The sequence below is a fragment of the Doryrhamphus excisus genome, linkage group LG21 (genome assembly GCF_037039965.1).
Source record: "Doryrhamphus excisus strain RoL-2023G ecotype Guam linkage group LG21, RoL_Dexc_Guam_v1.1, whole genome shotgun sequence".
Lineage (NCBI taxonomy): Eukaryota > Metazoa > Chordata > Actinopteri > Syngnathiformes > Syngnathidae > Doryrhamphus > Doryrhamphus excisus.
Genome location: NC_136377.1, coordinates 10,474,297 through 10,487,145, shown reverse-complemented (window position 1 = coordinate 10,487,145; position 12,849 = coordinate 10,474,297). Strand labels below are relative to the sequence as shown.

Genomic DNA, 12,849 nt, shown 5'->3' with positions numbered 1-12,849 from the left:
GTCATGGCCGCAATCCCAGACCCCGTTGGTTGACACCAGTGGTGAGAGATGGTGTCAAGCTGAAGGAGCACTTTTGCCCCATGGGACTCTGGAGGCAGCTGACGGGTACCAACGGCCAAAGTAGTCTGCCGCTCTGGCAGGGTCACCAAGGCAAAAGCTCAGACATGGGAGGTCAAATAACCCATGCACTTCCCGACTAGTCTTTCGTTATTAAAAGTAGGTCCCTCACTACATTGTGGTTTGAACATCGCTCCCTCAGTCTCCCATTTTTTCCAAAATGAATAATTGCCCTTTCATGATGGCATACTATTAAATGTTAGTAACTTGCCCACGAATATTTCAAAATGATCACAGAAGGACAGAGGATCAAACTCACAACCTTCAGGTTGGAAGATGACCACTCTATCACCTGAGACATGCCACCCCTATTATTAATAAAAAAAGATTGAAAGACAAGTTATATGTAGCATTCTGGTCACCAGGCATCAGTAATCTTAGTGCATGAAATCAGCCATGGCATGTCCGACAATTAAGTGAAAAAGACTGAAAAAAATATTATTCTCCCATTCTGTGTGGAAGTGGTAAATGTTTTGCCTCTTTGTCCATTCCCACTCAGTTTGAAACACTTGAGTTCAGAGTAAATAAACTGGAGGTCAACTTATTAGCTCAGTAGGCCGTTATACTGTATGCTATGAGTGGCAGCTGTCTCTCCTCGTGGAAATGCACTTATCGCTTATAAATGAGGGACGACTTGTATTGCCAAACACTGTTGAGGTAAAAGCAGACCAATTTAAAGAACACATTTTTATTAGCAACGCAAATGTTACATAATCAGGTTGATTTGTCAGCTCCAAACATACAGTATGTGGAAAATATGCAGGGCTCCCAAATAAATATTGTATAAATTCATGGCATGTCAACATCAAACCGGTGAACACGATTGTTAAAGAATTACAGTGAAGAAAATAAGTATTTGAACACCCTGCTATTTTGCTATTTCTCCCACTTAGAAATCATGGAGGGGTCTGAAATTTTCATCGTAGGTGCATGTCCACTGTGAGAGAGATAAACTAAAAAGAAAAATCCAGAAATCACAATGCATGATTTTTTAACAATTTATTTGTGTGATACAGCTGCAAATAAGTATTTGAACACCTGTGTATCATCTAGAATTCTGACCCTGAAAGACCTGTTAGTCTGCCCATTAGAAGTCCACCTGCACTCCATGTATCATCCTGAATCAGATGCACCTGTTTGAGGTTGTTAGCTGCATAAAGACACCTGTCCACCCCATACAATCAGTAAGACTTTAACTTGTAACATGGCGAAGACCAAAGAGCTGTCCAAAGACACCAGAGACTAAATTGTACACCTCCACAAGGCTGGAAAGGGCTACGGAGCAATTACCAAGCAGCTTGGTGAAAAAAGGTCCACTGTTGGAGCTATCATTAGAAAATGGAAGAAGCTAAACATGACGGTCAATCTCAATCGGAGTGGAGCCCCATGCAAGATATCACCTCGTGGGGTCTCAATGATTCTAAGAAAGGTGAGGAATCAGCCCAGAACTACACGACAGGACTTGGTCAATGACCTGAAAAGAGCTGGGACCACCGTTTCCAAGGTTACTGTAGGTAATACACTAAGACGTCATGATGTGAAATCATGCATGGCACGAAAGGTTCCCCTGCTTAAACCAGCACATGTCAAGGCCCGTCTTAAGTTTGCATATGACCATTTGGATGATACAGAGGAGTCATGGGAGAAAGTTTTATGGTCAGATGAGACCAAAATAGAACTTTTTGGTCATAATTCCAATAAGCGTGTTTGGAGGAAGAAGAATGAAGAGTACAATCCGAAGAACACCATCCCTACTGTGAAGCATGGGGGTGGTAGCATCATGCTTTGGGGGTGTTTTTCTGCACATGGGACAGGACGAGTGCACTGCATTAAAGAGAGGATGACTGGGGCCGTGTATTGTGAGATTTTGGGGAACAACCTCCTTCCCTCTGTCAGAGCATTGAAGATGGGTCGTGGCTGGGTCTTCCAACACGACAACGACCCGAAGCACACAGCCAGGAAAACCAAGGAGTGGCTCCGTAAGAAGCATATCAAGGTTCTAGCATGGCCCAGCCAGTCTCCAGACCTGAACCCAATCGAAAATCTTTGGAGGGAGCTCAAACTCCGTGTTTCTCAGCGACAGCCCAGAAACCTGACTGATCTAGAGAAGATCTGTGTGGAGGAGTGGGCCAAGATCCCTCCTGCAGTGTGTGCAAACCTGGTGAAAAACTACAGGAAACGTTTGACCTCTGTAATAGCAAACAAAGGCTACTGTACCAAATATTAACATTCATTTTCTCAGGTGTTCAAATACTTATTAGCAGCTGTATCACACAAATAAATTGTTAAAAAATCATGCATTGTGATTTCTGGATTTTTCTTTTTAGTTTATCTCTCTCACAGTGGACATGCACCTACGATGAAAATTTCAGACCCCTCCATGATTTCTAAGTGGGAGAAATAGCAAAATAGCAGGGTGTTCAAATACTTATTTTCTTCACTGTACCTACCAAAAGCACAAAGAATCAGGAAAAGATGTTGGGATAAGTTCATATTTGTGTTGAGACAATACATGATCATACAAAAATGTCTGCTCAGAGTTTAATTCACACACTCCTGTGATGCGATTCTAATAAGGTAATAAAAAATACATAAAAATAAAAACAATGGCTTGCTTGCATTAGTCTAACCCAGGGGTGTCCAAACTTTCTCTCGTGAGTGCAGCATATTGAAAAATCAAAGAATGCACGCATCTTGTGTTGTTGTGTTACACCTGAGTGAACCAACAGTGTTCTTAATGTATTCATCAGACATGATTATTCCTTGTTAGCATCCTATTAGCTAGCTTACAAAAATGTCATTAGCATTTCACTCTCAAAATGGTACCACATGATTGTTTTATAAATCTAGTTTTTCATGCATAAACAACTGTGAATGCATATACATGACAAAGGAAAGGGATAAATGAACGTTAGTTTACCTTCATTGAAGTGACTGCTCCCAAAGACATGAGGTGGCAGTGAGATCAACTACTACAACCTTCCCGTTTTCATCTTCGGTTAAGGTAAAAGTAACATTTACCCTTTTCATTTATCATTTATATGTATTCACGTGCATTTTGAATTGTTCTCGGCAAGTAAAACTATAATTGTAAAAAAAAAAAAAAGCGTGTTTTGTGATCACATTTTTGGCTTTCAGAAAGGATTCATTGGATTTACATTATTTGTATAGAAAAATTGTACTTGGATAGCATGTGTTTCTGTTAGATAATCAAGGTTCCACTGTATTTTGATTGGTTATTAGACTGGAAAAAAAAACTACATATATTACAAGGTACATGTATGTCAGTCACACCAAAGGACAGGTAAAATAACTGATTTTATGAACAGCACAAACAAAGATACACTATCTACAGAAAAAAAACTTCATGACAACTCCGATAATACACTGACATGGTTTGCCAACAATAATGCTCAGGGCAGCCATCTTCAACAGCTTGACATGTAATTAAAATGACTTGTGCTAGTATTAAACATGTAAATAAGCAGCACACTCCAAAAACTTGTAAAATTTGAGTGCTTAGTAACTACAGACACCATCAAAATCGTGTGCTATTATTGCTTGTGCAGTAGTTCTGCATTTCTTCTAAAACCAATGTGCAAAACCGACAAGCTGATATAGCCTACAGCAGATGAAACAGATTGATTAAATTTATGGTCACACTGCTGTATGACAACTTTGGAACATTTTTTTTTTTTTTTTTTTTTTTTTAAATGTGAGGATGTCATGTAAAAACTGCAAAGGCACACACATGAAACCAGGCTGTTGCTTGTAGACTATACCACAAAAGATGACTTCTGCTTGAAATCTCCCTAAGAAACAAACACATCAGATAGCATAATTTGAATATTCTCTCTGTTGTACCTGAATCTGAATAGATAGTCTTGCCACTATTTTAAAAGGACACAAAGAATTCTGAAAGCTAATAATCAAAGCAGCGTCTTACGTACATCATCATCCTCACCACCATACACGGAAGGCGGCTGGTAAACCACATTGGGTTTTTGTCTGCTGCAAAACAAATTTTAGACACAGTAGATCATTTCAGACAAGTAATCTGAGAGGAAAAACTGAAACACTAGTTGAGATACTTTGGAAATGGATAGTCTCATGCAATCCATTTCTGTATAAAAACAAGAAAATTCTCTTACCTTTCAGTCATTCCTGCAAAGAGAAAAAAACACCATGTTATTGGTTGACATGTTAACTTTTTAATTTTATATGGACAATATATCTTGAATAGAGTGAAAAGTGTATCGTCCTCAATGCCAGGCCTGTCACGATAACAAATTTACCTAGGACGATAAATGCCCTACAAATTATTGCAAATAAACAATATTATTATCAACATTATGATATAATGTTATATAATGTATAATATATATAATGTCTATGTAATGTCAAAAGCAATAAACTGTAATATGTCATGGGTATTTAACATTGCAAGTGGTATGTCAAGAGCTTTTAAATACATTCAACATAAAAAACAAACAATTATTTAAAAAATGTAACTAAAATTATAAATTAAAATTCTGTTCAATGGGTACCTATTGCGCTCATTTTTGGCCCTTTGTATTGAGATGTTGACTCCTATAGAGCAGCGACACATTATAACCCACAGAGAATGCTTTCTAGATCTTCCAGAATGTGCACCTATTCCAGCTGTATTTCCTTGGCTTTCCAAAACAGTCTGTTTTCTTTTATTGCACGCACAGCCCGCCTCTGGGCACGCCCACTCTGCTGGGATTGGTCCCACTCAGCTTCTGTAGCTAACAGCTTTAACAACTTGCACCCGGGCATGCCCATATTAGGAAGTCTGACTCATTGTGACGTCACAGTGAGCTGGTGTTAGGAAAACAACTCTCTGAACCCGAATGTTCAGAGCCATCCCAAATTCATTTCAGGGCTCACTTCCACAGGTGATAACCTAATTAACTGAAACTTCGGCATCGTTTAACACGAGAATACAACATTCTAACAATATTTATAGGTCAGAAAAGTGGAAAGAAGGATAATAGGTCCCTTTGGCAATCACCTTACAACCCATCTCTTATGTGCCCTCATTCATATTTGCTTTTGCTCACTTTCAGGCTGCAGCACTCTCGCTAGCAGCTCCGACTCCACCCACTTGGAAAAAAGAGGCTGAATGACCAACAGGAGGGTACACTCATTCCGTGATAGAACCAATGCACCCAGGTGTTGAGACAGAAACAAGAGTGAGCGCTCTTGTCATCAGGTAGAAAGATGAGGAAAAGAAACATGAATGCAAATGTAAATTTATCGAGGGCGTAAAAATCATCGACTTTCGTTTATTTATTGTGCGATTAATTGATTTATTGATTATCATGACAAGCCTACGCAATGCTATTCTCTGGTGGTGATCTTTGTTTGTTTCTTTCGGCTTTTTTCCTGATTATGGAGTCTATGGCAACTAAAGAAAGAAAGTGATGTATCACAAGCAACCAGGAGTGAGAGCATCTCCAGGCAGAATATACTCACGGGGCAAGTATCCTTTTTTGTGAGCGTACCAAATTCCCAGAGCGAGTAGGACAAGCAGCAGGAGGGCCACAATTACACCTGCAACAATGCCTCCTGTATTGATGTCACCTAGAAGAATAGTATGGCCAACATATTAAAGGTTCTTTCACTGATTTACAGCAAACAGTTTATCCATTCCATTGCATCACAATAGACAATAAGAATTGTAATCCCAACATAAGACATGCTTTATCTAAGTTATACATGCATGGAGACTGCTGTGATGCAAGAGTCTCCCAATGCAGCAGTCTCCATCCCGACATGTTAACACTGTGGAACACACAACAACGGTCAAGCGCAAGCGCATACTGATACAAACAGAGAGAAAATACCCCTGAAAACATCTGACTTTTATGTTAGCAGTTAATGGTTTTGTGACGCAAATGCATTACTCTCTTGAACGCATACTGTTTTGAGAAGCAAAACTCTTTACTTAAAATAGCTTCCCTTAAAAAACACAATAAATAGGGGATGACTGCACCATACCTATCAAGTAACTATAATCATAAAAGGAAAAATGCATGTTATAATCACTATTTAGATGAACAAGATCATATCTATAAAGGTGGTGTTGACATACTTGAAGATAGGTTTGTCAAACAACTACTTACGGACTTCCATTTTGACAGCTTTACAGCGTTGAGACGGACCGGCAATGTTGGAAGCCTCACAGTAGTACTCAGCCATGTCCATCTTTCTGACAGAAGGAAACTCCTGAGAATACATAGTATGGTTAAAGAGGGTACATTCTTTTCTAGAACGAAGATATTGCCATAAGCACAGTGAAGAGAGATGAGAGTTGAAGCTGACCAGATTGCCATTTTTAGGGTTCATCAGGTAGGTATAATTCTGGAAGCCGGAAATCTTGCTTGGTTCAGGCGGCAGGAGGACACCATTTCTGTACCATTTATATTCTGGAGGGGGGGAGCCGTCCATATCATGGCAGGACAGCAAGGCCTTTTTTCCAGTCGTCACCGAGGTGGGAATTCTACACAAGGGTGGTGATGGTGGCACTGCAGGGAATATTGTAGTAACATAGTCTTAAAAGGTGTGTACAGCGAGTGTATGGGTGGATCTATAGTTAAGAAGGATCGTTACCGAGTACTGTGAGAGTCACTCTGACCTCCCCAAACTGGCTATTAACCCCAGACACCTCGCAGTCGTACAATCCATTATCCTTACGAGTCACTTTGCTGAATCTCAGGTTGCTGCCATACATTGTCACACGGTTGGAATACGGTGCTGGGCAGAGGGAGTTGTACATTAAAAGCCATACAGAATATATACGTCTGCCAAACTTGCATCCTGCAACTCTGTTACTTAATAGAAATGAAGTTTAGAGACTTAACCTTCATGCTGTCAGAGGTTAGTGGGAAATTTTAGCGTTTCAGTGTGACAAAACAAAGTGTTGCACCAAAAAGGTTTGGAAGTGCAGGTGAAGAAATTGTTGCCAACAAAGATGAACTACACGATAGCCACGCTAGTGGTACACTTACTAGTGGGCTTCCCATCATAAAAAACATATTTTTGTGAACCCGAGTTGTCCTTGAACTTCCACTCCACCCTGGCATTTGAACCAAAGTCCGCTGAATAAGAGCATGTGAGGTCAACCCCTGTAATAGTAGCGTCAACAAAGCAAAAGTTAGATTACAAATTTTTTTTGACACAATTAAGAGGTAAAACACAAATATTTATATGATATATTTTAATAATATTATAAATATATATAACATCATATATTATATTATTTATATATTAATATACTCAAATGTATTATCACTGTTCCTCCAAAAAAAGCACTTAAAGGATGAGACTAGTTTATTTATACAAATTAACATGCTAACTGTATCACTGCTTTGTATAGAAGGCTGTAACATTAGTATCGTATCGGAAGTGAAAAACCTGTTAGTGGTGTGTTAATGTACACCACTAACACAAGCCATATCATACATATTGTCTTTTTAAAATCATGTCATTTTTGGCTAATTTTAATAGAACCATTTTGTATTTTTAAATATTTACCTGCATTTTCCTTAACTTGTACGTTTGCCTTGCTAGTGGTTACTGCAAAGCCACTTACACCTGTTGACAAAACAAAACAGATGATCACAGGTTACTGATGTTGATGATTCACATAACTAAACAAACAAAAGGCATGTACAAAATACACAACAGACATACACATTCACTAGCCATAACAATAGGTAGACCTGCAATGAGGTCAAATAAAAAGCTGTTTCCTTTACAAAGAAAGAATAGGATAGGAAGAAGAAAAACATGGCTATAGATGGCTTCAATGTATACATTGCCGATATATTTATTCTTGTGGCCAGTGAGCGTCAAAAGAAAAAAAAGCACAATGTGATTTGCACTACTCATCAACTGTGTCACAATTATATTATATATTATTATATATTATCTATGGAATTCTTTGGAATGCAATTCATTGTTACAAATCTAATTCATTGTTACAATTACAACAAACACAACATGGGGGTAGCTACACCTTCTCACATCTCTGAAATGTTTTAGTCTAAATGGGTGGGAGTATGGGTAGAAATAAGAAAATGAAGTTGAAGCACACTCAGTTTGTGAAATTACTACAATTAGGGCCACACTGGAAATATAATACTCTACAAGAAATGTAGGCTAGGTTAGTGGCTAGCATGGCTTCTCTAGTGATAATGAGATTTGTAAGAGTTAGTTGCCAAGATGGATGCCAATAGTAACTTAGTAGCAGCTCTAGCTCACACTTTAGCTGTGGTACCTACAGCCCACGCCATTCCATTTTGCAACCTGCTAGCAGAGCAGCCGGCTAAACAGTCATGGCTCATGGATTCGAAATTTCCAAGCCGTGATATTGTAACCCAATACCGATACTAAGATTTATTGTTGCACCTATCCTTGTTAGAAATTTACTCATGTAAAGTAGCCAAAACACAAGGGATGTTGAATGTCCATTTGTTAATTATGTGTAATTTGACTTGTTTCATGCATGTAAAACTATAGTACAACTGACAGTGGAGTTTGATCAACAATTGTCACACACACTGGTAACAAGCCTAAAGGGCGTGGATACACACACACACACACACACACGCCAAAAAGAAAAAAAAACACATGCAACTTCTTCCTGGCTGCTGAACCAGCAATGAAACTGCAACATTCGGACTGAAACTAGCTCTTTCAGGAACTGTTGCGCCAGATGACACATCCAAACATGACAACAAAAAATAATGGAGGCATGCAGTGTAGTGCAGACTACCCCAGGTGTACACAAGGTGTGGGCGGATTGACCCAAATAGTATCGAAACCAAGCAGAGCAGCAGTATTGTTTTTCCAGTTCTCCTGTATATTTCATTTCACAAATATGTGTGTTCTTTTTTGTTGTGGTGGTCATTTTTTATTGATATTGTTTTGTGTCGTTATATTGTTTACAAACTAAGGGAATAAGTCCTTATTCAACACTCACATTCATACCTATGGACAATTTGGAGTCGCCAATTAACCTAGCACGTTTTGGAATGTGGCAGGAAACCTACCTAGAGAAAAGCCCACACAGAGATGCCAAGCTGAGAATCGAGCCCTGGTCCTAAGTGCTAACCACTCATGCGGGTTTTTGTCAGACCTTTTGAACAACAACCTCTATTAAGCTTGTTTTACTTTTTCTTTACTATTTAATTACTATTTATTCTTCTAGGTATGTGTGTGTTCAGTAGTGTCTGGTCTGCTGTTTTACTTGCCCTTGTCTGTTTTTTTTTTACATTTTTATTCCATATGCTGCTCTTTGCGTCCTTTAAATTGCCCCTTGAGTATAAATAAAGTGTATGAATTGAATTGAAACAAATGAATAAGAAAAACTGAAGTGCCACTTTTAATAGCATCATCTCGGTATCAGCCCTGTTTTGAAGAAAATGAGCTATCGCCCACGCATAGTTCAAATCTACACTGTCAATACTCCTAGCAGACATTTTAATTGACTACATTCACTTATACTGTGTTTGGGTCCAAAGTAGAATATGCTATAGCATATTAGGTAGAACTGTAAGAATGAAAGCACTTTCAGTTCCCATTACATTTCTCAAACACATATTATATGATATTTGGGGGCGGCAGTGGTATAATATCATGTTGAAGTTATTGCACCCATAGTGACAGGTGTCACAATTTGGTATATACGTACATCATTTTTCATAATTTGGTACATTGTTTAGCTGTACATGTGAGGGGCACATTAAGACAGCGACATTTTATCACTAAAATCTCCTACGACAAGAATAAAATCACATTTGTCAAAGTAACAAGCCCCTGGCAGAGTCAATCAACACTTAGCACATCCAAGGCGGCAGGATTTTTCGTGTCCAAGTGTTCCTAATGTGACCAGCGACTGAGGCCGAAACCATGCACCAGTTTCAGGTTTGAGATAAGATAAGGGAATAGCCCAACTCCAGAAACTCTGAGAATTTTCTGTATAATTAGTCACACATTTGCTGTTTATTAGACCTGTAAACGAATGCCAAATAATGTACAGTTTTCGGACTGCATGAACTTCCTCAACACACCTGAACAGAAACGTCCATTTTGTAATACGTCTCGACGTTCAACACAGTCCTCCCAAGTCCATAATTACTGAATTAAAATATTTGAGGCCTTCTATTCAAACGTAACGTGAAGTAAATAAGATTTGTTTTAGCTCACCTGTTATAATAGACTTGAACAAAAGCACCGAAAGCAACCAACCGTGAAACATCCTCGTTGTCGGCCTCAATGGAGTTCTTTCGTGACAAAGGCTTCACAGAAATGGTTGGGGCAAAAAAATATCCACTTAAACAAGCCTCTTGTTGCAATTTTAAACTCTTGGTCGACTCCAACGACTTGACGAAAGCTCCACCTATGTCGTCGTGTGTGCAGGTAACAAGAAGTGACAACAAGCTAGCGCAGACTTCACTTCCGGTAAGAAGATCCGCTCAGGTGTCATCAGTGAGGGGGCGAAGCCGAACAACAGGTTCTACAACTGTCGGCACGGATGGAAGCAATTGAAACAAACGCATGGGGGGTGGCGAGTTAGTTTTTTTTTCACGAATAGGGAAGTGTGGCTTCATTCATTCCTTTTGTCTTTTGTCAGATGACAGTGAAAGAGAAACTCACTGAGAACTTTGATTTGTTGCTTATCTGTCAAAAAAGTTCTTCCCCAGAAGGGAGAACATGCACACTCCACGCTGCCCAACAGAGATTCAAACCCAGGTTTTCTGACTGTGTGGCCAACATGCTAACCACTAGTTCATCATGCGGCCTTCATTGTGGTTACACTCTCTGATCAAGACCAAATATGAAAAAAACAAATTGCCCCAAAGATTGTGAAGTAAAAAAAACAAGCATCAAGTGGTTGGGTCACTTTTTATATTGCAAAACAAAATAATATCTGTTGGCTTGAATATGTAGGTTATTGTTGTATTCTGCAATTTTTGCTGACTCAGATTTCAGAAACATTCTAAATATTCATTCATTTTCTGCCGCTTATCCTCACGAGGGTCGCAGGGGTGCTGGAGCCTATCCCAGCTGTCTTCGGGCGAGAGGCGGGGTACACCCTGGACTGGTCGCCAGCCAATCACAGGGCACATATAGACAAACAACCATTCACACTCACATTCACCGGAGTACCCGGAGAAAACCCACGCATGCACGGGGAGAACATGCAAACTCCACACAGAGATGGCCGAGGGTGGGATTGAACTCGGGTCTCCTAGCTGCAAGGTCTGTGTGCTAACCACTCGACCGCCGTGCAGCCTAAACGTATTCAAACACATTCTAGACTTTGAGAGCGGTGTCGCACCATTGCACACCTCTTTGAATCACTCCACTGAGAACGTGACACAGACCAAAGACACAGATCAAGGGCATTTATCCATTTTAACATATTTTTGACATATATTTACATACATATGTTTATTTACATACATACAACATTTAACATTTTTTAAACTTAAGTCTATGTACCTACAACTCCAATATTGAGTGTGTTTTTGTGTGATGTGTTTTTTTTGTATGTATGTATTTTGTATTTGATGTATGTATTGTGTATATTGTGTATTTGATGTATGTATTTGTTTTTTTTATTGGCCTTCACCACATTGTAATGCAAATAAATGAAAAAAACCAAAACAATCCCCCCCAAAAAACAACACCAAAAATGAAAAAAGAACAGTAATTTTACAACAATGATAATATTGTTATCTACTTTTGACTCATAAATTCAAATGTGCAGCGTTGCTTAATAGGCAAGGGCAGAGATAATTGGAGCCTTCTAAATGTGAAAGACGCACAACTTAATTTTGTAGAAAGTATGGCAACAATGCATGAGTCAACAGAAAGGATAAATGCGGTTGACTGCACAATGAGTGTCCATGACGAGGCAACATGAGTCACAGTTTTTCTGTAAAGTACTTCAAGGAATTGTGTACAGATCCTTGCAACGCGGGGCTGTGCATTTTTATACTGCAACATGAGGTAATGGCAGTGGTGGGGCAAGGGTCCTTGGGGGCTCAATGCAAGAAGTTCCAGTGGCCCAAACAAACCTTGTGGCTCACATTGATTGATACAGACAGCACTGAAGGCAAACAGGGGCGTGCGTGGGGCCCCTAAGGCGGTTTGCTAAGTCAGTGTTTTATAATTGCATTGTAAATACCCATTGTTGTCATTTATGTGCAGTACATGTATTAGCACTTGGGGCACCCGGTCACCCTTAAAAGCCGGGGTTTGCCTGTTGGTACGCCCCGCCTCTAGGTAATTCTCATGGATGAATGGCACAACAATACGTCTTAAGATCTCATCATCTTGAGCCTGTCTTTGTGCATTCAAAATGGCATTGATAAAATGTACCTGTGTTCATTGTTCATAATATACACCTGCCCTTACCATGGACCAATCCATCCCAACACAGAACAGCATACTCACCAGACTTGCCACGCATTGAGTTTGGAATATTCTGGATTGGCATATAGAGTTAAACTGCACATTATTGAAGTGGGGCTGTACGGCGGTTGAGTGGTTACCGTGCAGACCTCACAGCTAGGAAACCAGGGTTGGACTCCACCCTCGGCCATCTCTGTGTGGAGTTTGCATGTTCGTGCATGCATGAGTTTTCTCCGGGTACTCCGGTTTCCTCCCACATTCCAAAAACATGCTAGGTTAATT

At 39.6% G+C, this 12,849-nt stretch overlaps 1 protein-coding gene across 1 annotated transcript; it reads right to left on the bottom strand.

The window, feature by feature from the left end:
- Window positions 1–3,422: 3,422 nt before the first annotated feature.
- f11r.1 (F11 receptor, tandem duplicate 1) lies at window positions 3,423–10,661 on the bottom strand. The gene is made up of 10 exons (XM_058088014.2): window positions 10,354–10,661; window positions 7,678–7,737; window positions 7,152–7,268; window positions 6,754–6,897; window positions 6,466–6,668; window positions 6,267–6,369; window positions 5,617–5,724; window positions 4,269–4,281; window positions 4,068–4,128; window positions 3,423–3,929 (listed from the first exon to the last, which is right to left on the bottom strand). Exons 1-10 carry the CDS (start codon window positions 10,403–10,405, stop codon window positions 3,894–3,896), a joined length of 897 nt encoding a protein of 298 aa, XP_057943997.2. The 5' UTR covers window positions 10,406–10,661; the 3' UTR covers window positions 3,423–3,893.
- Between the last annotated feature and the right edge of the window lie 2,188 nt (window positions 10,662–12,849).